General features: G+C 43.0%; 1 protein-coding gene across 2 annotated transcripts in view; it reads left to right on the forward strand.

Moving 5' to 3' along the window:
• Window positions 1–23018, forward strand: part of LOC106588200 (RNA-binding motif, single-stranded-interacting protein 3) — a 251388-nt gene that overhangs the window by 214481 nt on the left and 13889 nt on the right. For both annotated transcript variants that reach the window (XM_014176955.2, XM_014176957.2), the window contains exons 9-11: window positions 6823–6919; window positions 9352–9402; window positions 20791–20901. In XM_014176955.2, coding sequence (XP_014032430.1) covers window positions 6823–6919; window positions 9352–9402; window positions 20791–20901 — 259 coding nt within the window. The remainder of the gene's footprint in view (window positions 1–6822; window positions 6920–9351; window positions 9403–20790; window positions 20902–23018) is intronic.

Raw genomic sequence — 23018 nt, forward strand, 5'->3', positions numbered from 1 at the left:
GGTGTCTATCTCTCTGTTAGTTAGTAGAAAATGTATGTAAATTGTCAGTCAGCTTTTTGAAACAGTAGTTCATTAACCAAACATAAGCCCTTAATAAACACTTAATAGGTCATTTAACCTCTTACATCTAGACGTTCCGCTAGCGGAACACCTGCTCCAATATCCAATGATAGGCGTGGCGCGAATTACAAATTCCTCAAAAATACAAAAACTTCAATTTTTCAAACATATGACTATTTCACAGCATTTTAAAGACAAGACTCTCCTTTATCTAACCACACTGTCCGATTTCAAAAAGGCTTTACAGCGAAAGCAAAACATTAGATTATGTCAGCAGAGTACCCAGCCAGAAATAATCAGACACCCATTTTTCAAGCTAGCATATAATGTCACAAAAACCCAGAAGACAGCTAAATGCAGCACTAACCTTTGATGATCTTCATCAGATGACACACCTAGGACATTGTGTTATACAATACATGCATGTTTTGTTCAATCAAGTTCATATTTATATCAAAAAACAGCTTTTTACATTAGCATGTGACGTTACTAACAATTTACTAAATTACTCACGATAAACGTTCACAAAAAGCATAACAATTATTTTAAGAATTATAGATACAGAACTCCTCTATGCACTCGATATGTCGATAATGTGTTTCAGCCTGGGGCTGGGATGACGACATTCTGTTTTTTCCAGGGCTCTGAGAGCCTATGGAAGACGTAGGAAGTGTCACGTTAGAGCAGAGATCCTTTGTAATTGAATGAGATGGCAAAGAAGTTCAAGAAATGGTCAGACAGGCCACTTCCTGTAAAGGAATCTCTCAGGTTTTGACCTGCCATTTGAGTTCTGTTATACTCACAGACACCATTCAAACAGTTTTAGAAACTTTGGAGTGTTTTCTATCCAAAGCCAATAATTATATGCATATTCTAGTTACTGGGCAGGAGTAGTAACCAGATTAAATCGGGTACGTTTTTTATCCAGCCGTGAAATACTGCCCCCTAGCCATAACAGGTTAATAATCAGGATCATCCTGATATTTCAATGTAGACAGTTGTAATGCATGGAGACCTACGGTGCATTCGGAAAGTATTCAGACCCCTTCCCTTTTTCCAAATGTTGTTACATTACAGCCTTATTCTAAAATGTATTAAATATTTATTTTTTTAATCTCATCAATCTACACACAATACCCCATAATGACAAAGTGAAAAAGGTTTTTAGAATTTTTTCCAAATTTATTCTAAATAAAAAACAGAAATGCCTTATTTACATAACACTCGAAATTGAGCTCAGGTGCATCCTGTTTCCAAATTGATTGGACATGATATGGGAAGGTAAACACCTGTTTAAAGTTGAAGTCGGAAGTTTACATACACTTAGGTTGGAGTCATTAAAACTTGTTTTTCAACCACTCCACAAATTTCTTGTTAAAAAACTATAGTTTTGGCAAGTCGGTTAGGACATCTACTTTGTGCATGACACAAGTAATTTTTCCAACAATTGTTTACAGACAGATTATTTAACTTAGAATTACTGTATCACAATTCCAGTGGGTCAGAAGTTTACATACACTAACTTGACAGTGCATTTAAACACCTTGGAAAAATCCAGAAAATTATGTCATGGCTTTAGAAGCTTCTGATAGGCTAATTGACATCATTTGAGTCAATTGGAGGTGTACCTGTGGATGTATTTCAAGGCCTACCTTCAAACTCAGTGCCTCTTTGCTTGACATCATGGGAAAATAAAAAGAAATCAGCCAAGATCTCAGATAAAAAATTGTAGACCTCCACAAGTCTGGTTCATCCTTGGGAGCAATTTCCAAACACCTGAAGGTACCACATTCATCTGTACAAACAATAGTGCGCAAGTATAAACACCATGGGACCACGCAGCCGTCATACCGCTCAGGAAGGAGACACGTTCTGTCTCATAGAGATGAATGTACTTTGGTGCGAAAAGTGCAAATCAATCCCAGAACAACAGCAAAGGACCTAGTGAAGATGCTGGAGGAAACAGGTACAACAGTATCGAGTCCTATATTGACATAACCTGTAAGGCCGCTCAGCAAGGAAGAAGCCACTGCTCCAAAACAGCCATAAAAAAAGCCAGACTACAGTTTGCAACTGCACATGGGGACAAAGATCGTACTTTTTGGAGAAATGTCCCCTGGTCTGATGAAACAAAAATATAACTATTTGGCCATAATGACCATCGTAATGTTTGGAGGAAAAAGGGGGAGGCTTGCAAGCCGAAGAACACCATCCCAACCGTGAAGTACGGGGGTGGTAGCATCATGTTGTGGGGGTGCTTTGCTGCAGGAGGGACTGGTGGACTTCACAAAATAGATGGCATGATGAGGGAGGAAAATGATGTGGATATATTGAAGCAACATCTCAAGACATCAGTCAGGAAGTTAAAGCTTGGTTGCAAATGGGTCTTCCAAATGGACAATGACCCCAAGCATACTTCCAAAGTTGTGGCAAAATGGCTTAACCTGTTGGGTCTAGGGGGCAGCATTTGCACGTCTGGATAAAAAAAATGTACCCGATTTAATCTGGTTACTAATCCTACCCAGTAACTAGAATATGCATATACTTATTATATATGGATAGAAAACACTCTAAAGTTTCCAAAACTGTTTGAATGGTGTCTGTGAGTATAACAGAACTCATTTGGCAGGCAAAACCCTGAGACATTTTCTGACAGGAAGTGGATACCTGATGTGTTGTATTGACTTTAAACCTATCCCATTGAAAAACACAGGGGTTTAGGAATATTTTGGCACTTCCTATTGCTTCCACTAGATGTCACCAGCCTTTACAAAGTGTTTTGAGTCTTCTGGAGGGAGATCTGACCGAACAAGAGCCATGGAACGGTGATGTCCCATTAGACACCTGGCGCTACTTCATGTTGGGTACCCTCGTTCCAATACGTTATAAAGACTATGCATTCGTCCACCTTGAATATTATTCATGTTCTGGTTAAAAAAGGCCCTAATGATTTATGCTATACAACGTTTGACATGTTTGAACGAACGGAAATATATTTTTCCCCTCGTTCATGACGAGAAGTCCGGCTGGCTTACATCATGTGCTAACGAGACGGAGATTTTTGGACATAAATGATGAGCTTTTTTGAACAAAACTACATTCGTTATGGACCTGTGATACCTGGAAGTGACATCTGATGAAGAGAATCAAAGGTAATGGATTATTTACATAGTATTTTCGATTTTAGATCTCCCCAACATGACGTCTAGTCTGTATCGCAACGCGTATTTTCTGGGCGCAGTGCTCAGATTATTGCAAAGTGTGATTTCCCAGTAAGGTTATTTTTAAATCTGGCAAGTTGATTGCGTTCAAGAGATGTAAATCTATAATTCTTTAAATGACAATATAATATTTTACCAATGTTTTCTAATTTTAATTATTTAATTTCTGACGCTGACTTGACTGCCGGTTATTGGAGGGAAACGATTTCCTCAACATCAATGCCATAGTAAAACGCTGTTTTTGGATATAAATATGAACTTGATAGAACTAAAAATGCATGCATTGTCTAACATAATGTCCTAGGAGTGTCATCTGATGGAGATTGTAAAAGGTTAGTGCATCATTTTAGAGGTTAACCTCTTGGGGCTAGGTGGGACGCTAGCGTGCCACCCGTGGTGCACTCCATCAACAGCAGGTGCATTTCAAGAGCGGCAAATTTGAATCCAAATAAATGTCAAAATTCAAATTTTTCAAAAATACAACTATGTTACACCATTTGAAAGATAAACATCTCCTTAATCTAACCACGTTTTACGATTTCAAAAAGGTTTTACGGCGAAAGCATAAATTTAGAGTATGTTAGGACAGTACATTTACAAGAGTTGTGTGTAATGTTTTGTCAAGTCAAAGACAGGGTCACCAAAACCATAAAACCAGCTAAAATGATGCACTAACCTTTTACAATCTCCATCAGATGACACTCCTAGGACATTATGTTAGACAATGCATGCATTTTTAGTTCTATCAAGTTCATATTTATATCCAAAAACAGCGTTTTACTATGGCATTGATGTTGAGGAAATCGTTTCCCTCCAATAACCGGCAGTCAAGTCAGCGTCAGAAATTAAATAATTAAAATTAGAAAACATTGGTAAAATATTATATTGTCATTTAAAGAATTATAGATTTACATCTCTTGAACGCAATCAACTTGCCAGATTTAAAAATAACCTTACTGGGAAATCACACTTTGCAATAATCTGAGCACTGCGCCCAGAAAAATACGCGTTGCGATACAGACTAGACGTCATGTTGGGGAGATCTAAAATCGAAAATACTATGTAAATAATCCATTACCTTTGATTCTCTTCATCAGATGTCACTTCCAGGTATCACAGGTCCATAACGAATGTAGTTTTGTTCAAAAAAGCTCATCATTTATGTCCAAAAATCTCCGTCTCGTTAGCACATGATGTAAGCCAGCCGGACTTCTCGTCATGAACGAGGGGAAAAATATATTTCCGTTCGTTCAAACATGTCAAACGTTGTATAGCATAAATCATTAGGGCCTTTTTTAACCAGAACATGAATAATATTCAAGGTGGACGAATGCATACTCTTTTATAACGTATTGGAACGAGGGTACCCAACATGAACTAGCGCGCCAGGTGTCTAATGGGACATCACCGTTCCATGGCTCTTGTTCGGTCAGATCTCCCTCCAGAAGACTCAAAACACTTTGTAAAGGCTGGTGACATCTAGTGGAAGCAATAGGAAGTGCCAAAATATTCCTAAACCCCTGTGTTTTTCAATGGGATAGGTTTAAAGTCAATGCAACACATCAGGTATCCACTTCCTGTCAGAAAATGTCTCAGGGTTTTGCCTGCCAAATGAGTTCTGTTATACTCACAGACACCATTCAAACAGTTTTGGAAACTTTAGAGTGTTTTCTATCCATATATAATAAGTATATGCATATTCTAGTTACTGGGTAGGATTAGTAACCAGATTAAATCGGGTACATTTTTTTTATCCAGACGTGCAAATGCTGCCCCCTAGACCCAACAGGTTAAGGACAACAAAGTCAAGGTATTGGAGTGTCCATCACGAAGCCCTGACCTCAATCCTACAGAAAATGTGTGGGCAGAATTAAAAAAGCGTTTGCGAGCAAGGAGGCTTCCAAACCTGACTCAGTTACACCAGCTCTGTCAGGAGGAATGGGCCAGAATTCACCCAACTTACCGTGGTAGCTTGTGGAAGGCCACCCAAAACGTTTGACCCAAGTTAAACAATTTAAAGGCAATGCTACCAAATACTAAATGTGTGTATGTAAACTTCTGACCCACTGGGAATGTGATAAAGAAATAAAAGCTGAAATAAATCATTCTCTCTACTATTATTCTGACATTTCACATTCTTAAAATAAAGTGGTGATCCTAACTGACCTAAAACAGGGATTTTTTTTACCAGAGTTCAATGTCAGGAATTGTGAAAAACTGAGTTTAAATATATTTAGCTAAGGTGTATGTAAACTTCCGACTTCCACAGTTGCCAGTGCATGTCAGTGCAAAAACCAAGCCATGAGGTTGAAGTAATTGTCCTTAGAGCTCTGAGACAGGATTATGTCGAGGCACAGATCTAGGGGAAGGGTACCAAAACATTTGTGCAGCATTTAAGGTTCCCAAGAACACAGTGGCCTCCATCATTCTTAAATGGAAGAAGTTTGGAACCACCAAGACTCTTCCTAGAGCTAGCCACCTGGCCAAACTGAGCAATCGGGGGAGAAGGGCCTTGGTCAGGGAGGTGACCAAGAACCCGATGGTTACTCTGACAGAGCTCCAGAGTTCCTCTGTGGAGATGGGAGAACCTTCCAGAACGACAACCATCTCTGCAGCACTCCACCAATCTGGTTATGGTAGATTGTCCAGATGGAAACCACTCCTCAGTAAAAGGCACATGACGGCCTGTTTGGATTTTGCCAAAACGGCACCTAAAGGACTCTCAGACCATGAGAAACAATATTCCCTGGTCTGATGAAACCAAGATTCAACACGTTGGCCTGAATGCCAAGCGTCACGTCTGGTGGAAACCAGGCACCATCCCTACAGTGAAGCATGGTGGTGGCAGCATCATGCTGTGGGGATGTTTTTCAGCGGCAGGGACTGGGAGACCGAGGGAAAGATGAACGGAGCAAAGTACAGAGAGATCCTTGATGAAAACCTGCTCCGCCGGACCTCAGACGGGGGAAGGTTCACCTTCCAACATGACAACGACCCTAAACACACAGCCAAGACAACGCAGTAGTGGCTTCGGGACAAGTCTCTGAATGTCCTTGGGTGTCCCCGCCAGAGCCGGGACTTGAACCCGATCAAACATCTCTGGAAAGACCTGAAAATAGCTGTGCAGTGACGCTCCCCATCCAACCTAACAGAGCTTGAGAGGAGAGAATGGGAGAAACTCCCCAAATACAGGTGTGCCAAGCTTGTAGCGTCATACTCAAGAAGACCCGAGACTGAAATCGCTGCCAAAGGTGCTTCAACAAAGTTCTGAGTAAAGGGTCTGAATACTTATGCAAATGTCATATTTCAGTTTTAGATTTTTTTATACATTTACATAAACCTGTTTTTGCTTTGTCATTATAGGGTATTGTGTGTAGATTGATGAGGGGGATAAACGATTTAATTAATTTTAGAATAAGGCTGTAATGTAATATGTGGAAAAAGTCAAGGGGTCTGAATACTTTCTGGATGCAGTGTATAGGGACATCCAATACCCGTGTCTGACCTCCCTTTCTCTGTTCTGTTTCCTCTCTCCCCTCAGGTTCTACTCCTCGCCTTACAGTATCGCCACCAACCGCATGATCGCACAGACATCCATTACGCCCTTCATCGCTGCTTCCCCCGTCTCCACATATCAGGTGGGTGATGTACTGGAGTGTAGCCAGAGGCAGATAGCCGTGGGGCAGCTGGGAACTGGCTGGGTAATGGGCAAGCTGGGGGGCTGGAAAACAGCAAGGGGCTCTCAGATTTGGAACTTCTGAGCTTTCCTCATTGGTTTGCCGACGATGCTGGACGACATCTGTTTTGTAGGCGGTAAACACAGCAGACGGAAAGGCTCAACAGAAAAAGAGCAGGAAAGAGACTGATGGAAAAGAGAGAAAAGCAACGTCCATTAGGAATTAGTGTTGGGAAAAACAAACACTTTCTCTTTTGCTTTCCTGACCCTGTTGTGCTTTTAAAGCTTTTTTAAGCTGTCATTCCTTCCACAGTCATTTGACATAATTTTCCTGCTAACTGAATTCCACACTTTGCATCCCAGTTGATCCCTGGAACCATGTGAAACGGAGCGTAACGTAAGGGTGAAAATTAACTGTGCGAAACGTCAATAGCGTTTCCATTGCTAAACGCCCACAATTTCACGGACCTCCAGATGTTTGACTGCAACAAGCAGAAGGGATGAGACACTGTTCAGTTCACCTACACTTTCCCCCAAGAGCACTCGCTGTTTATCATTAAGCCTTATTAGAATGCAGAAAGAGGGAGAGTGACAGGGAGAGAGAGAGATGGAATGATAGATAGTGAGAGAACAAGAAAGAGAGAGCGATGGAGAGAGAGATGGAAATAAAGAGAAAGATGGAGAGAGAACGAGAGAGAGTGAGAAAGACAGAGAGAGAAAGAGGGGGAAGGAATGAGAGAGTGGAGGGGGTTGGTTGGTGAAGGTTGGCATGCCCGCCTTTCAGAAGTGTCTGATTTAAACTCAGGTCCAGCACTGGGGGGAGAAGGGGGACGGGGCGTGGCGCTAATCCACGTTCTGAAAGCTTCCCAAATTGATTTATCAAAAACAATGGCCGGGCTTTTGAGGAATATTAATCCTCACAGTTTCAATATAGGCCACCACTGCTTCCTGTAATATTGCCCTTCAGCCAAGCAGCGCCAGGCAAGGTGAGTCCTCCATCTTCTGCTCAAGTACAAAGAGTAGAGCATGCAGGAACCAAAGCATATGAGACAAAGGAATCATTAGTGGCCACAATGTAAAACATTAATATGATTTCAGCCATTTGTGGTAGAAAATATTTTGCATGTTGTACACACATCTTTTTTATAATCTCTTATTATATAAAATCTGCCTAATGCAGAATATATTGTTTATTCAATTGTGTGTTTTACAGTTCCAATTGTATTTATTTACTGTATCTAGTAACAGTTTACAAATGTTCATTGTAAACTTTCTTTCTTCGGACTGTGTACTCTGGGAAAACATCTTGATTACTTTGTCACATGACAGTGGACAGTCCAGTCCTCTTCCTGGTCTAGCCATACAGTCTTCCCTGCTGTGTTCTGTCTGTCTTAACGGAAGCACAAGCTTAGAGCAGGGTCAGCCAGAGGTAGACACACATCGTCAGACCAGACCACTGGAAAACATAGTCAGTCACACAATGTACCAGCTTCTTATTAAGTCACCACTGCCAGTACTACTGCATCCATAATGAGAATTATAAAAAACAAATAAAAAAATACAATTACAAAAATCTCAGTCAAAACATAGAAAAACACAGTCTTGAAATGAAATGGAATGGAATTAGAATCTTGTTGATGTCGCATGGGAAAATTCTAAAGGTGGACGATTAGGGAACGAAGCCTTGTCTCGTCTCTGTTTTCTTCCTGTTGGTTGAGACCAAACATCGAGAGGAAGTAACAAACAAGCGTGGCTCTATGCTATTCAATAAAAAGAACATACTTGTTTAGGCATGCTCCAAATCATGGGCTTTAACGAGGTCAGAGGATTGGCGTTCTTGTAAAAGATTAACATCTATTTGTCTTTGTTGAGTCCAATAATTTTCCCAAGGATCAATGGGTGGACTTGTTTGTCTAATGCTCCTCTCCGGTAAATCTAAATTGTCCGTTTATTCAACTGTGGCTTCTCTCACTGTCGATGGCAGGAATTCTGTTGAACTGAATGACCCACATGGTCCACTAGAGCAGGAGTTGTCTTTCTCTTTCAGGGTCAGTTTGTGGGTTCTTGTCATTTGATATTCGGGTTGCCGATGTCGAGCCAAGCACAGTTGAGCCATCTTGGCTTGTGGCGTAACACGCTGTGCCTAATTCTGCAAATTCAAGGCCTGTGTGTTTTAAACTGGCCAAGGCTCCATCTTACCTCAACGCGCCTGCACTTCCCAGGCATGGAAGAAAAACAGTAGGAAAGGAAAAGGCACAAGCATGCACTGGCGTGCAGAGAAATAGCGTGACAATGGAAAACCAGTTATTGCACACTGTTGATTGTAAGGGGAAAAGAGGTGGCATGGGTTATCTTAAGTCAATAATGATGTTTCATTTGATGTCTCCCTCATAGGTCCAGAGTACGTCATGGATGCCTCATCAACAATACGTTATGCAACCTACAGTAAGTGCATTACCATTCTCTGTCGTGATTTACTGTTTGTGCTCCAGCAGTCCCACATGGACCTTTGACCTTTTGGGTTAGAGGTCGACAGGAAGACAAAGATGCCTGATGTCTAGCTTCACTTGCGGTAGATTCATGGTGCCTTCGGATAACTCACCGGAAGAGTTAGAGCGCCTTTTAGAATCCTTATCTCAAGAGATGTTTACAACCTCTAAGGTACTTTTCAATATATTTCTGCGCTAATATGAGGCAGCGTTGTGATTGAAAAATTAGACTCTCCGTCTGGAAATTCACTTCAAACTTCTCCTGTGGCAAATCCATTTTCAGACCACCTTCGTAACTCACCGGTAAACTCATGCAGTGAACATCGCTGATAGCTAAATGATTGTTTTCCGATGATTCAAGACAGTAGTGGAACAATCTATAAAAGTTGATAGTCCCACTGTAAGTGTACAAACACATGTTTCTGGTTGGAAACACACGGAGTTTATGGGTCTTGGTGGACTGTAGTGTGACTCAGCAGCATTTAGCTAGCAGAGCAGAAACACCAGCTAGCCTGCTCAATCCATCTCAGCAACATACCAGGCCATCAGCGTCCAGTACTGCAATACTACTTACATCAGTCAGCCTTTCATGTTATATTACTAATATAACAATTATATGTTTATTTATTTGTATTTAATTTTGATTTAACCTTTATTTAACTAGGCATGTCAGTTAAGAACAAATTCTTATTTACAGTGATGGTCTACCAAAAGGCAAAAGGCCTCCTGCGTGACGGGGGATGGGATTACAAATAAATAAAAATAATAAGAAATATAGGACAAAACACACATCACAACAAGACAGACAACACTACATAAAGAGAAACCTAAGACAACAACATAGCATGACAGTAACACCACATGACAACACAACATGGTAGCAACACAACATGGTAGCAGCACAACATGGTAGCAGCACAAAACATGGTACAAACATTATTGGACACAGACAACAGCACAAAGGGCAAGAAGGTAGAGACAACAATACATCACGCAAAGCAGCCACAACTGTCAGTAGGAATGTCCATGATTGAGTCTTTGAATGAAGAGACAAAACTGTCCAGTTTGAGTGTTTGTTGCAGCTCGTTCCAGTCTCTAGCTTCAGCGAACTGAAAAGAGGAGCGACCCAGGGTTGTGTGTGCTTTGGGGACCTTTAACAGAATGTGACTGGCAGAACGGGTGTTGTATGTGGAGGATGAGGGCTGCAGTAGATATCTCACATAGTGGGGAGTGAGGCCTAAGAGGGTTTTATAAATAAGCATCAACCAGTGGGTCTTGCAACTGGTATACAGATATGACCAGTTTACAGAAGAGTATAGAGTCCAGTGATGTGTCCTATCAGGAGCATTGGTGGCAAATCTGATGGGCGAATGGTAAAGAACCATATTTACCATTTGGCAGATACTTTTATCCAGAGCGACTTACATACATTTTACATACGGGTGGTTCCAGGACTTAGCCGTTGCAAACGCCATGCTCTACAAACTGAGCTACAGAGGACCAGCGTTTCATGTCATATTAACCATACATTACAAGATATCCTGTCATAAATATGTATCACCCACAAGCTCAACAGATATATCACTCAAAGAAGAATCCTTCTAGCTAGAAAAAAACCTCAATTATACCTACAGTAACAGTCAGTACATATAGCTATTTATTTCATGAATTGTGGTTTCGTGCATTTTTCACACAGAGTAGCTAATAATGGCATTATAATAGCAGTTACTGTAATGCAACAGACTGATTCCCACTTTAGGACAACGTAGTCTCTTGTTTGGGTAAAAGGCAATTAGTAGGTGTCGTGCATTAGACTAGTCTGTATGAGTTTCTTACGAGAGCTAATGCTTTCAGAGCTCCTAATGGTCCTGCTGCTGTTGCAGCCAATCTCCCATCCTGGCTCTGAGCTTTACCGCAGTATGTAGCTTTTTATACTGGTTTCACTGTGGTGTGTTAGCCTATTGCCATGTTACCAATATGTTATTACTATTGCACTACTGTGAGGGACTGAAAATGCGGCCTCGTGGACTCACGCTTGTCAGAGAGGAGGCATATTGTGACGGAGGCTGGAGTATCTGAAGAAAGATGGATCCCAAAGCCGTCCTATTGGTCTTCATACGCTACATCATACCTAAAGGCACTGTGTGTGTCCTCCAGAGCCATATCTGAGACTTTCCTAGTGTTCCTAGTGATTGAGATCATTTACACACAGGCAGTATCAAAGACGACTACTGCACAGATATGATGCCAGTTAAGCAGGAACAATACAACACCGTAGCTCCTGATCCAGCATCACCACCAACACCAACACCACTATCCATAGAGAAGCCCTCCTACCACCTACTACCCTACTGCTGCTCCCTGCTGCGACCATTACCACCTAGCCTCCCCGTCTCAGTTACCCCCACGCTGGGAGACAAGCAACATGCAATCTGGCCCCAGCAGGGCACCACCAGCCTCCCAGCCAGCTCCTCTCCTCCCTTCTTCTAACCAGCCAGCCTCCATGACGGGAGCCCCCGGTGCTACAGATGCTACAGAGATGAGAGGATCAAAGCTTGGCTGCTGTTTGTGTATGGTGTGTGTGTGTGTGTGTGTGTGTGTGTGTGTGTGTGTGTGTGTGTGTGTGTGTGTGTGTGTGTGTGTGTGTGTGTGTGTGTGTGTGTGTGTGTGTGTGGGGGGGGCAGGTGTGCTGTATGAGTGTCTGGGGTTTACGCTGTTTCCTGCACAGCATGCACAGTATGGGTGTGTGAGAGTGTGTTTGTGACATACATAGAAAACAGCCGGCCTCAGGCAACTCCGCAGGCTATAATAGGCATGTGCTGGATTTTTGTGAAATACAGTGTGTCCATTTTTTTTAATACGTATACACATTTCTAAGTATGACTGGGCTGTCAGTGTTGGTCTTACATAACCCATATGAGGTATCTGTCAGTCCCTCAATCTATGGGCTTGTATCGTGAGAGTTTGTATGGCCTGTAACAGCCTAATACTAGCTATACAGTAGCGTCTCCTCTGCTCCCTTTCTATGTTCCATGTGTCCTCCTCTCTCTCTGTCCCCATGGCCTCGTCCTTGCCCCCCCCCAACCCCCCTCCACTCGTCAATGGGTAACACCCCCCAATCTGTCTCTCTTTATGTTTGCACCCGTGCCGCCGATCCAATGAAACACATTGAACTAACAGAGCGTTCTAGTCTAGCGTTCAGGGGGGCGCCTTAAAGTATTAAACCAATTGACTGTGCTGCAATTTGGGGCTGTGTGCGTTCACAGCGTGTTAGGACCAATGGGCCATTCTGGGGGGAGTGTTTTCCTGGTGTCTGGCGCAATATGGAGGCGGCGGAGCATGGTGAGGGGAGAGGTTATCTCCACAACCAATCAGAATCACTACACTAGAGCGCATACCTGGGTTCAAATACTGAATACTTGAAGTCTTTGAAATACTTTGAGTGCTTGCTTTTTAGCTTGCCTGGAGAGCAAGATGGGCAGGGTTTGCACTTTTGGGATGACTCTATTCGACCATTATGCCCGGCGAGTTTAAACGATGCCAGATAGAGTATTTGAAAGGATATTGAATAGTATTTGAAGCCAGGTATGCTAGAGTGTGCTGCTGTCTGTGGCAGTTTGGAATTTTGAAGGCGTTAAATCACAAGTGAGAAGTGAACGTGTTCTTTGAGTAAGAGTTTGCTGGCTGCTGCTACACTGCTGTCTTTTTGTTTATCTCACTAGATTGAGTTTGACAACCATAGCCAGACTGTGCCTGAGTGCTATACCCCTCAGCAGAGCGCTTCTTCAGGAGATGGAGAGAGAGAGAGAAAAATGAAAAGACAACAGTTTGCAGAAATTTGTGTATCCTCGTTGCTTAAAGCGAGAACTTCAAAAGAAAACGACAGCTTGTTTTTCAATTGCCGTTAAAAAAACGAATGAGGCTTCAACTCGCTTCTTTCTCTCTCTCCATTTATCTTTCCCTGTATCATTCTCTCTCACACTGTCTCCTCATTTCTCTCTTCTCCTACTCCTCTCTCCAACTCATCTTCCCTCGCTCTCTCTCTCTTTCTCTCTCTCACACTCCATCTTCCCTCTCTATTTCTCTCTCGCTCTCTCTCTCTCTCTCTCTCTCTCTCTCTCTCTCTCTCTCTCTCTCTCTCTCTCTCTCTCTCTCTCTCTCTCTCTCTCTCTCTCTCTCTCTCTCTCTCTCTTCATCTTTCCCACTCTCACCTGCCCCTTCCAGTACTGATGTTCTTTGAAGCTGTGGTGTGGTGTGGTGTACATGCCAGCTGGGAGGGTGGTGTTGCCAGCTATACTTGGGCTGTGAGCTAAAGCCAGCAGTAGATCAGTCAACAGTAGACCTGGGATAGTTGAGTGGGCTAGAGCCATAGCCAGTTTCATGTGGCCCCTTCTCCGACAAACCCACACATTAAGATGCAAGCCCACCCATTGAAATGCAAACCCACCCATTAAGATGCAAACACACACACACACACACACTCCACAGTGCTAAACAACTGCAGCGGATAAACTAGCCATACACAATTTTATTAAATTTTTTCCTGGTGACTGATATATGTGGTCACTACAGTATGGTGGTTTGATATGTATTTCATGTGTGTGCAAGTTACAGCATATGCACTGAATTCCTCTGCGTCGTACCATGGTCTTTTTTTGCAGCGACTTTAAATAGAATCATAATTATCTCCCTTCATGGGAAGCACTGAATCGTCCCACTGTACGATGCACTTTGGTTCAGCCGGAGAACATTATGTTCTGAATTTTATTAGTTGACAGAATTTGAGCCGGGGCTTCGGTTCGGTCTTCGGTTGTCCTTGAGCTGCTCTCGGTATGAGCGCGTGTGTACGTGCGTGTGCGCCTTCTGTAAAAGGGCTCTGCTGATTTTCCCTTCTGTCAGAAAACAACTGCAACTAATGAGTCTCTGCCAGCAAATATGGTTACAGAGGGTGAAGTCTGTTCTGTGTTCTAGACCGTTGGTTTGGTCTATAGAAGATGTATTGGTATAGCCTGGGTGCCAGTCTGTTTCTGCTCTCTTGCCAACTCTTTATGGAACTGTCATGCAAAGCATTTGGCTTGACAATGACAGTGGTGTGTAGGGACCAGGTTACTACTGATATTATTAGTGATAGTGATGTTTTACTGGCTTGTAGTGTTATAGTGGTATTGAATGCAGCAGAGTCAGAGTCTCTTACAATACATTTACATTTGTTTCTACAAGCACAATTTGGAGAAAATATATTCATCGCCTCAGTAAAACAGCAATTCCAGAGTTTTCCTCCGACTCTGATACAGATTCTGGTCTCAGCTTTGATTGTTATTATTTCTGGTGAGTTTATTCATTCTCTAAGTCAGTCAGAGGACAGTTGATAAATCATTAGCCCATCCCTGGAGACTAGACCTCCCATGAAGACATGTCAAATACCAGAGCCCCATGTCCCATCTATCACCCCCTGAGACACAGACTGCTCACACACGCACGCACTCTCTGTCCCACAAAGATTCCATGGCTGCTTCAGGGAACGCCGAGCCAGCATTTGTTTTGGTGCCCCCGTTACCGCGGCAACCGCGGCCATCCCTGACTTTGTAATTCACCACGCCAGAGTTTCCAGGCACTCACATGGGACAGTGAGACAGTAGATAGACATGTCGTAACAGCGCTGTGCAACGGTCAAGGTGGCTGCAGCCAATGCACATCTGGGGTGGTGAAGTAGTCTCACCAGAGCATATCACGGTCACAGGGTGGGCCTAATTGGCTTTTTTGGTTGATTTGTGCGGTCACCGATGTGCACGCTAACATATCAGTTAGTCTGAAGATGTTTTAGAAATGCTCAAAGTCTCTATATTCGTCTCAGCTTGTCTTGGTGTGTCCCTTTTTGTTTCTTTGGTTTTCAGTTTGTTCAATCTTGGTGATAGTGGATCGAGATAGTGGATCTCTAGGTAGAGTCAAAGTGTACGTCGTGGTGTTTCAGGTAGGCTATCTCTGTTGGGTCAACGTTGTACCTCAGACTTGTGTCTTAGCCTTTGCCACGTGGCTGCTGCAAAGTGAGGGCAGCCCTGTCTGTCTGATAGCCCTAGGTGGGATTTGTGCTGTGGATAAATGAAATACACTCCACAATCCAGCCTCTCTTCTTAGGGTTTACGAGCCTGGAAAGGAGCCTGCGAGGCCTTGGAACCTGGTGCAGCCATGGCAGGCAGCACTAAACTAGCATTTTCTGCTCACCACACACACACACACACACACACACACACACACACACACACACACACACACACACACACACACTAGCACTGAATGACTTATGCAATACCAGTAGCCTAACCTTTTTTTTTCCTCTGCAGGTGCTTTGGTGGCAGTGCACAATACCATCCTGCTATTAGGGGCCCCGGGGCCTCTACAGTTACCTAGCTCAATCATGAGTTAGTCTGTAAAGGCAGCTTCACAACAGTCGTCTGAGATGTCTGTTGTGATCTCTCCTCTCTAGATGAGGATCAATGCCATCTTTAACTAGCATCACTTTATCCGCTTCTCCTGTTAGCAGCTCACACACACTCAGTATGACATACACACACACGCTGACACAAACATTAATTGAATATAGATCCAAAAACACATTATCATACATATAAGATTCTCATGAATATATACAGTCTAGTATATCTTCCTTAAACACACGCACACACAGAGACAGACAGACACACTCATATACACACACACACACTCTTGCAAACACAGAAAATCGAAATCACAAATCGGCTTAACACGTCTGTGAATTAAGCCCTTCCGTTACTCTCTGTTTCCCATTATAAAAGCATTGTCACCAGCTGAATCGGTTACAGGTACCCTTAGCTCTCTCTCTCTCTCTCTCTCTCTCTCTCTCTCTCTCTCTCTCTCTCTCTCTCTCTCTCTCTCTCTCTCTCTCTCTCTCTCTCTCTCTCTCTCTCTCTCTCATTACCCTCCACTGCCCTCACCCCTCCTCTCTCCAGCCCGCCCTCGTTCTTTCTTGCTGAGATGAAACTCCTGGAGGGAGAAAGATAGGTGAGATAGAAAGAGAAAACAAAAGAGAAAGGGAAATTAAAGAAACAGAAAGAGAGAGAAAAGCAAGAGAAGAGAGAGCGAGAGAGTGATGGGAGAGAGGAAGAGAGTGAGAGGAAGCAAGAAAGAGAGAAAGAGAGATAGATGCATGTTTTTACAGAAAGATAGATTTAGGGTTGTATAAATGTGGATTTTTTTACAAGGACATATACATGATAATACCCCCCACAACATAACCTTCACTCCAAATCAAAACTCCAAACCTACAACCTGATTTTGGACAAAATTACCTGGAAGGATTCTGGAAGGATTTACTACTAAGGATTCTTACTGTTCAGTCTGAAGCTACCTCGAAAGCCTAGAATGAAAAGACCATTACAATAATCTCTAGATATTTAACTTCATAAAGAACAGACCAGGCTGCAACATTAATTAGCACTGAAGAGAGAAGTGAGCGGTGTGAAGCCCCTGAGCCCAACAATGGCAGCAGAGGTCACCACAGTACCCCTTGGATATGAAAAATGACAAGGCACGGAAAGAGTACAAAGAGAAGCTCCTCATGGACAATCCAGAGACACTTTTTGTTGACTGCTACAAAAATGCTACAAAGGTAAGCAACCTAATCTTCCACACAGACCTTCCCTGGGCATGGCACACAGCTATAAGAGCACTCTACCCCTCTTTTAAGAGAGAGGGTACAGGCGGATGGTGGAAAATCAGAATACTGGAAAACAAGGACCCTGAGACTGAGACACCCTCCTGTCAACCTGTACAACAATGGAACAGTGGTGGTGCAGGGCAACTTCATACATTTCCAAAATGACTTCCACAGAATCAAAGCGAGAGCACGGCAGCAGAAGCAGTCTCTTGGTGACGACTCCCCCACCCCGAGCGAGTCTGATCACACCTCTTCAAACTGTCCTGAAGACGAGTATAGTCACCCTCCCAGCACTGAACATACCCAGGTCCCACAACTGCACTTCTCCTCCATCATTGAGAGGGATAAATTCACTGAGCTGGAGAGAGACATGGTGGAGCTCAGAGAGCTAGTCCACACAATCCAAACAGCACAGAAACACAAAACAGACCAGCACAATACACCCCCCCCCGTCTGTCTGTCTGCTGTCTGAGAGAGCTGGCTGCACTCCGGTCTGAGGTGAGAGAACTTAAGGAGGAGAGAGAGGAGCACAAGGCTCAGCTAACAGAGAAACGCACAGATTCTTTCAGAGCGTTCACAGTCAACCCACTGACACCCGTATCAGATCACAGCAAAATCACAGTCTACTTGAACAGAGTACTCAGTCAAAACCAAAGGAACTGCATACCATTAAGTAATGCTATAGACGGATGGAAAGTAGTGTAGAAACCTACCAAAACACAATTAGGCAACAACTAATTCAATCCCTTCTAGACAACTTCCTGGACAAAACGCTTCACTGTAATAGTGAAGGTGTAGACTTGGCAGTAGAAAACCTGAACAGTATATTTGACCTCTCAGCTTCCCTATCAAATCTAAAAATGTAAAGCAGACAAATTAAGAAAATTAACAACAATGCAAAAAATGTTTTGATGAAGAATGCAAAATCCTAAGAAATAAATGGAGAAACCTATCAAACCAAAAACATAGAGACCTAGAAAACCTGAGTCTACACCTTCACTATGGTGAATCACTAAAACAATACAGAAATACACTACGGAAAAAGAAGGAACAGCACGTCAGAAATCAGAAACCCAAAAAGGCCTGTGGTGTTGATGATATCCTAAATTAAATTATAAAATATACAGACCACAAATTCCAATTGCCTGAACTTAAACTTTTGAACATTATTCTCAGCCCTGGCATCTTCCCCAATATTTGGAACCTAGGACTGATCACCCCAATCCACAAAAGTGGAGACTAACTACTGTGGGATATGCGTGAACAGCAACCTTGGGAAAAATCCTCTGCATTATCATTAACAGCAGACTCGTACATTTCCTCAGTGAAAACAATGCACTGAGCAAAAGTCAAATTTTTACCAAATTACGTACGACAGACCACGTATTCACCCTGCACACCCTAATTGACAAACAGACGAACCAAAACAAAGCCAAAGTCTTCTCATTCTTTGTTGATTTCAAAAAAGCTTTTGACTCAATTTGGCATGAGGGTCTGCTATACAAATTGATGGAAAGCATTATAAAATGTACACAAACAACAAGTGTGCAGTTAAAATTGGCAAAAAACAAACACATTTCTTTCCACAGGGCCGTGGGGTAAGACAGGGACGCAGCTTGAGCCCCACCCTCTTCAACATATATATATCAACGAATTGGCGAGAGCGCTAGAACAGTCTGCAGCACCCGGCCTCACTATACTAGAGTCTGAAGTCAAATGTCTACTGTTTGCTGATGATCTGGTGCTTCTGTCCCCAACCAAGCAGGGCCTACAGCAGCACCTTGATCTTCTTCACAGATTCTGTTAGACCTGGGCCCTGACAGTACATCTCAGTAAGACAAAAATAATGGTGTTCCAAAAAAGGTCCAGTTGCCAGGACCACAAATAGAAATTACACCTCAATACTGTTGCCCTAGAGCACACAAAAAACTATACATACCTTGGCCTAAACATCAGAGCCACAGGTAACTTCCATAAAGCTGTGAACAATCTGAGAGAAAAGGCAAGAAGGGCCTTCTATGCCATCAAGAGGAGCATAAAATTCAACATACCGATTAGGATCTAGCTAAAAATACTTCAATCAGTTATAGAACCCATTGCCCTTTATGGTTGGGAGGTCACCAACCAGGAATTCACAAAATGGGACAAACACCAAGACTCTGCATGCAGAATTCTGCAAAAAATATCCTTTGTGTAGAACGTAAAACACAAAATAATGCATGCAGAGCAGATATAGACTAATACCGGCTAATTATCAAAATCCAGAAAATATTTAAATTCTACAACAGATTCCCAAACCTTCCATAACAAAGCCATCACCTACAGTGAGATAAATCTGGAGAAGAGTCCCCTAAGCAAGCTGGTGAGCATAGCCGTGCTATTGAGAGAGCCGCCGTAGGCTGACCTGGCTCTCAAGAGAAGACAGGCCATGTGCAGACTGCCCACAAAAGGAGGTGGAAACTGAGCTGCACTTCCTAACCTCCTGCCAAATGTATGACCATATTAGAGACACATATTTCCCTCAGATTACACAGAGTCACAAAGAATTTGAAAACAAATCCAATTTTGATAAACTCACATGTCTACTGGGTGAAATACCACCGTGTGCCATCACAGCAGCACGATTTGTGACCTGTTGCCACAAGAAAAGGGCAACTAGTGAAGAACAAACACCATTGTAAATACAACCCATATTTATTTATATATTTTCCCTATTTGCACATCGTTACAATGCTGTATACAGACATAATATGAATTTTGAAATGTCTCTATTCCTTTGGAACTTTTGTGAGTGTAATGTTTACTGTTCATTTTTTGTTTATTTCACTTTTTTTAAATGATCTATTTCACTTGCTTTGGCAATGTAAACATTTGTTTCCCATGCCAATAAAGCCTTTTGAATTGAAATTCATTGAATTGAGAGGGGAGGAACAGAGAGAAAGCGGTATGCCGCACAGCACCAGTGTTCTGAACGCCGGGGAGGAGACCGCCTGAGCGATTCTGACAGGCCGTGTCTGCTCAGTTTGTACTCCAATCGGCCCACACGGTCACCAGCAGGGTGTACACACACAGCACACACACAGGAAGACAGACACAGTAGACAAATGAACGAGGGAAAGCTAGTAAAGAGGAAAGAGCCGGAGCCTAGCCGAGGAAAAAGGCTTCGTTTCTGAACGCCTCACTCCAGAGGTTTGGCTGGTAGAGAAAAGCGAGAAGTGACTCGTTTCGTGACAAAGCGATGAAAGAGCAGCAATGAATTCATCACATTCCCTCTGGTTCCATCCAGAGCGCTTTATGAAAAATAATACTCTACCACTACTGATCCGCCCATTAGGGCTACACGCATCGCAGTAGCATGACGGGAAGAGATGTGTGCTGACTACAGACAATCAATGAAACATCCGCATATGTCGGCTACGTCACCATCGTGTATTGACTCTCTGATGCTCTGCTGCTCCAATGCTCAACAACCCACTGATGCATAAAATGCTACTTTATTCTTCGCCCACCCATTGGCACCAATGAATTAACATGACCTCTATTCTCTCTCCTCTCCCCCTCTCCTCTCCCTCCTCTCTCCTCTCCCCTCTCTCCTCACTCCTCTCTCCTCTCCTTTCTCCTCTCCCCTCTCTCTTCTCTCCTCTCCCTCAGGGTGCAGTGATCACCCCAGCCATGGACCACACCATGTCCATGCAGCCTGCCAACATGATGGGCCCGCTCTCCCAGCAGATGACCCATCTGTCCCTGGGCACTACAGGAAGTGTGAGTACTGTACCACCCATGGACCCCACCATACTGGATCTACTCGAGCTAAATCATAACCCTCTGAGAATGTACCCGTTATACACCCCATATATCCTACTCACATCATGTACTATCACTCTGAGGCTGCAGCTACTGTATCTGTAGTACCATGCCTCCTGTATTTGATATATACATAGTGTATGCTTTCCGCCTAAGCATCTTACAGACATGTGTGCATACATTTTTCATATGGGTGGCCCCAGCGGCAATCGAACTCATGACCTTTGGTTTGGGGAAGAGTCATGCTCTACCGACTGAGTCACATAAGACCGTATCTACTAAGGTAAAATCGTATTTCTATGGAGACACAGAAAATAGTCTCCGCACTCTTCCAGTCAGATGCAGTTTTGTTTTTTTATTGTCGCTGAGCTTTCAGTCAGTCGACCTTCATCATAGCACATCTCCACGAACAATAGTGGGAAAGCTCAGCCACAATGAAATAAATGTGCGTCTGACTGGAAGTGTGCGGAGACTTTTTCCTGTTTGTCCAGTTTTGCCTCTTGCCTCCAACACCTTAACTAATCACCTCTGGGTGTACGGTCGATTCTGCCTAAAATCTTAGTTCTCTGAAAGCCTACATCTACTCAAGGAAAAAAAGTATATTTTACGGACTGTATCGGGAGCACAGCTATATCTTTTTATTGACTCCAGCCACATAGTATCACTGTCAAATCTGTACTGAACAGTATCAGTACCAGATATGGTTCACTGTCAGTGTCCATGTCAGTATCAAATAGTACAGGATTCTATGGTCAATACAGTATCTACAGAGGTGAATTACATTCGTTCTGCATTTACCTCCAAGAAATGTGTGGATATATCCCTGAAACTGTCTCCACATCCACGATGGTAATACTATCACTGTGTGTGTGAAAAGCAAGATGTTTGAATAGTATATCTCCTTTATACAGTATCCTAAAGTTTAACAGATTTCCTGGTGACTAGAACAACAGGCCTCTATGTGAAGACTAGGTGATATTATGACTCCTCTAACCCACTAAATCACACATCAACCATATCACTCAATCCATATTCCTGCATACACCCCCCCCCCCCCAAAAAAAGGAACTCCCCCTCGTGTCAGGATCAAGCAGATTTAGAGGTGTCGCACACTATCCAGTCTCCCATTTCCTGCTCTAACACTATGGCTCCAGAGGCAGAGGGGGCTTAGTTTGCTCCAGCACTGTGTCTTGGGTGGAATGTGTGATTGAAACAGTGCTGTATTGTACAGTTACCGCCAGCCCCATGTGTTTCCAGGTGAGCCGTCAGCGACTGCGACGCCATGTTGGCTCTGGGATGAAAGAATGTCTCTAATCTCTCCCAGCTGTGCTAACACGCAGGATTAGAGCGGGTTAATCTACGTTGATGGGTTTTGATGTGTGATGAAGGAAAAAAAGTATAAAATATTAATAAAAAGCTCCTTTCTGCCCTAGTACAGCCCTGAGGCACTGTACTGTATGTAGACTATATGTGCTCCATATAGCATGCAATATTGCATGCAATGCCCTAATAATCTATGGGAAAGAAGCCATGTGTCTTCTTATTATGTGGTCTGGAGCCAGATGTGAAAGCCCCTTTATGGTTACTTCATAGGAGAAACCTGTGGAAATAAGTTTCAATGGGATCTTGCGATTGTCTATATAACTAGGTATATTTACATTCTTTAAGATGGAGTGTTTACATATGGTAAGCTGTTTTATGTCATGTCATTCAGCCCGCTCTGTCTTACGAAAGGCTCAGTTTAGCACCTGCCATCGGCAGTGTCTGTCCTCAGAGTCAACAACTAAAATGGCCACCACACCGCAGAATACTTTTGGCTGTTCTCGTTGTCCCTGTGGCTACATGGCTGGGGCTTTTTTTTTCTCCCAAAGGAAATAACGGAATGTTCCCATTCTGCCCCAGCAACGGTGATCGTAGGCTTCCGAGAATACAGCCGTGTTTTTACGGTAAAGAATGTGTATAGGAATGTCGGCCCCCGTTAAACCGTGGTGAAGAAAGTTCCTCGTTACAAAACACAGAGCTGGTTTTGAAGGTCAACTCTGTTCTACTCTGCTATCAAAATGTGTTGGTAACAT

This window comes from Salmo salar, chromosome ssa27 (assembly GCF_905237065.1).
Source record: "Salmo salar chromosome ssa27, Ssal_v3.1, whole genome shotgun sequence".
Classification (NCBI taxonomy): domain Eukaryota; kingdom Metazoa; phylum Chordata; class Actinopteri; order Salmoniformes; family Salmonidae; genus Salmo; species Salmo salar.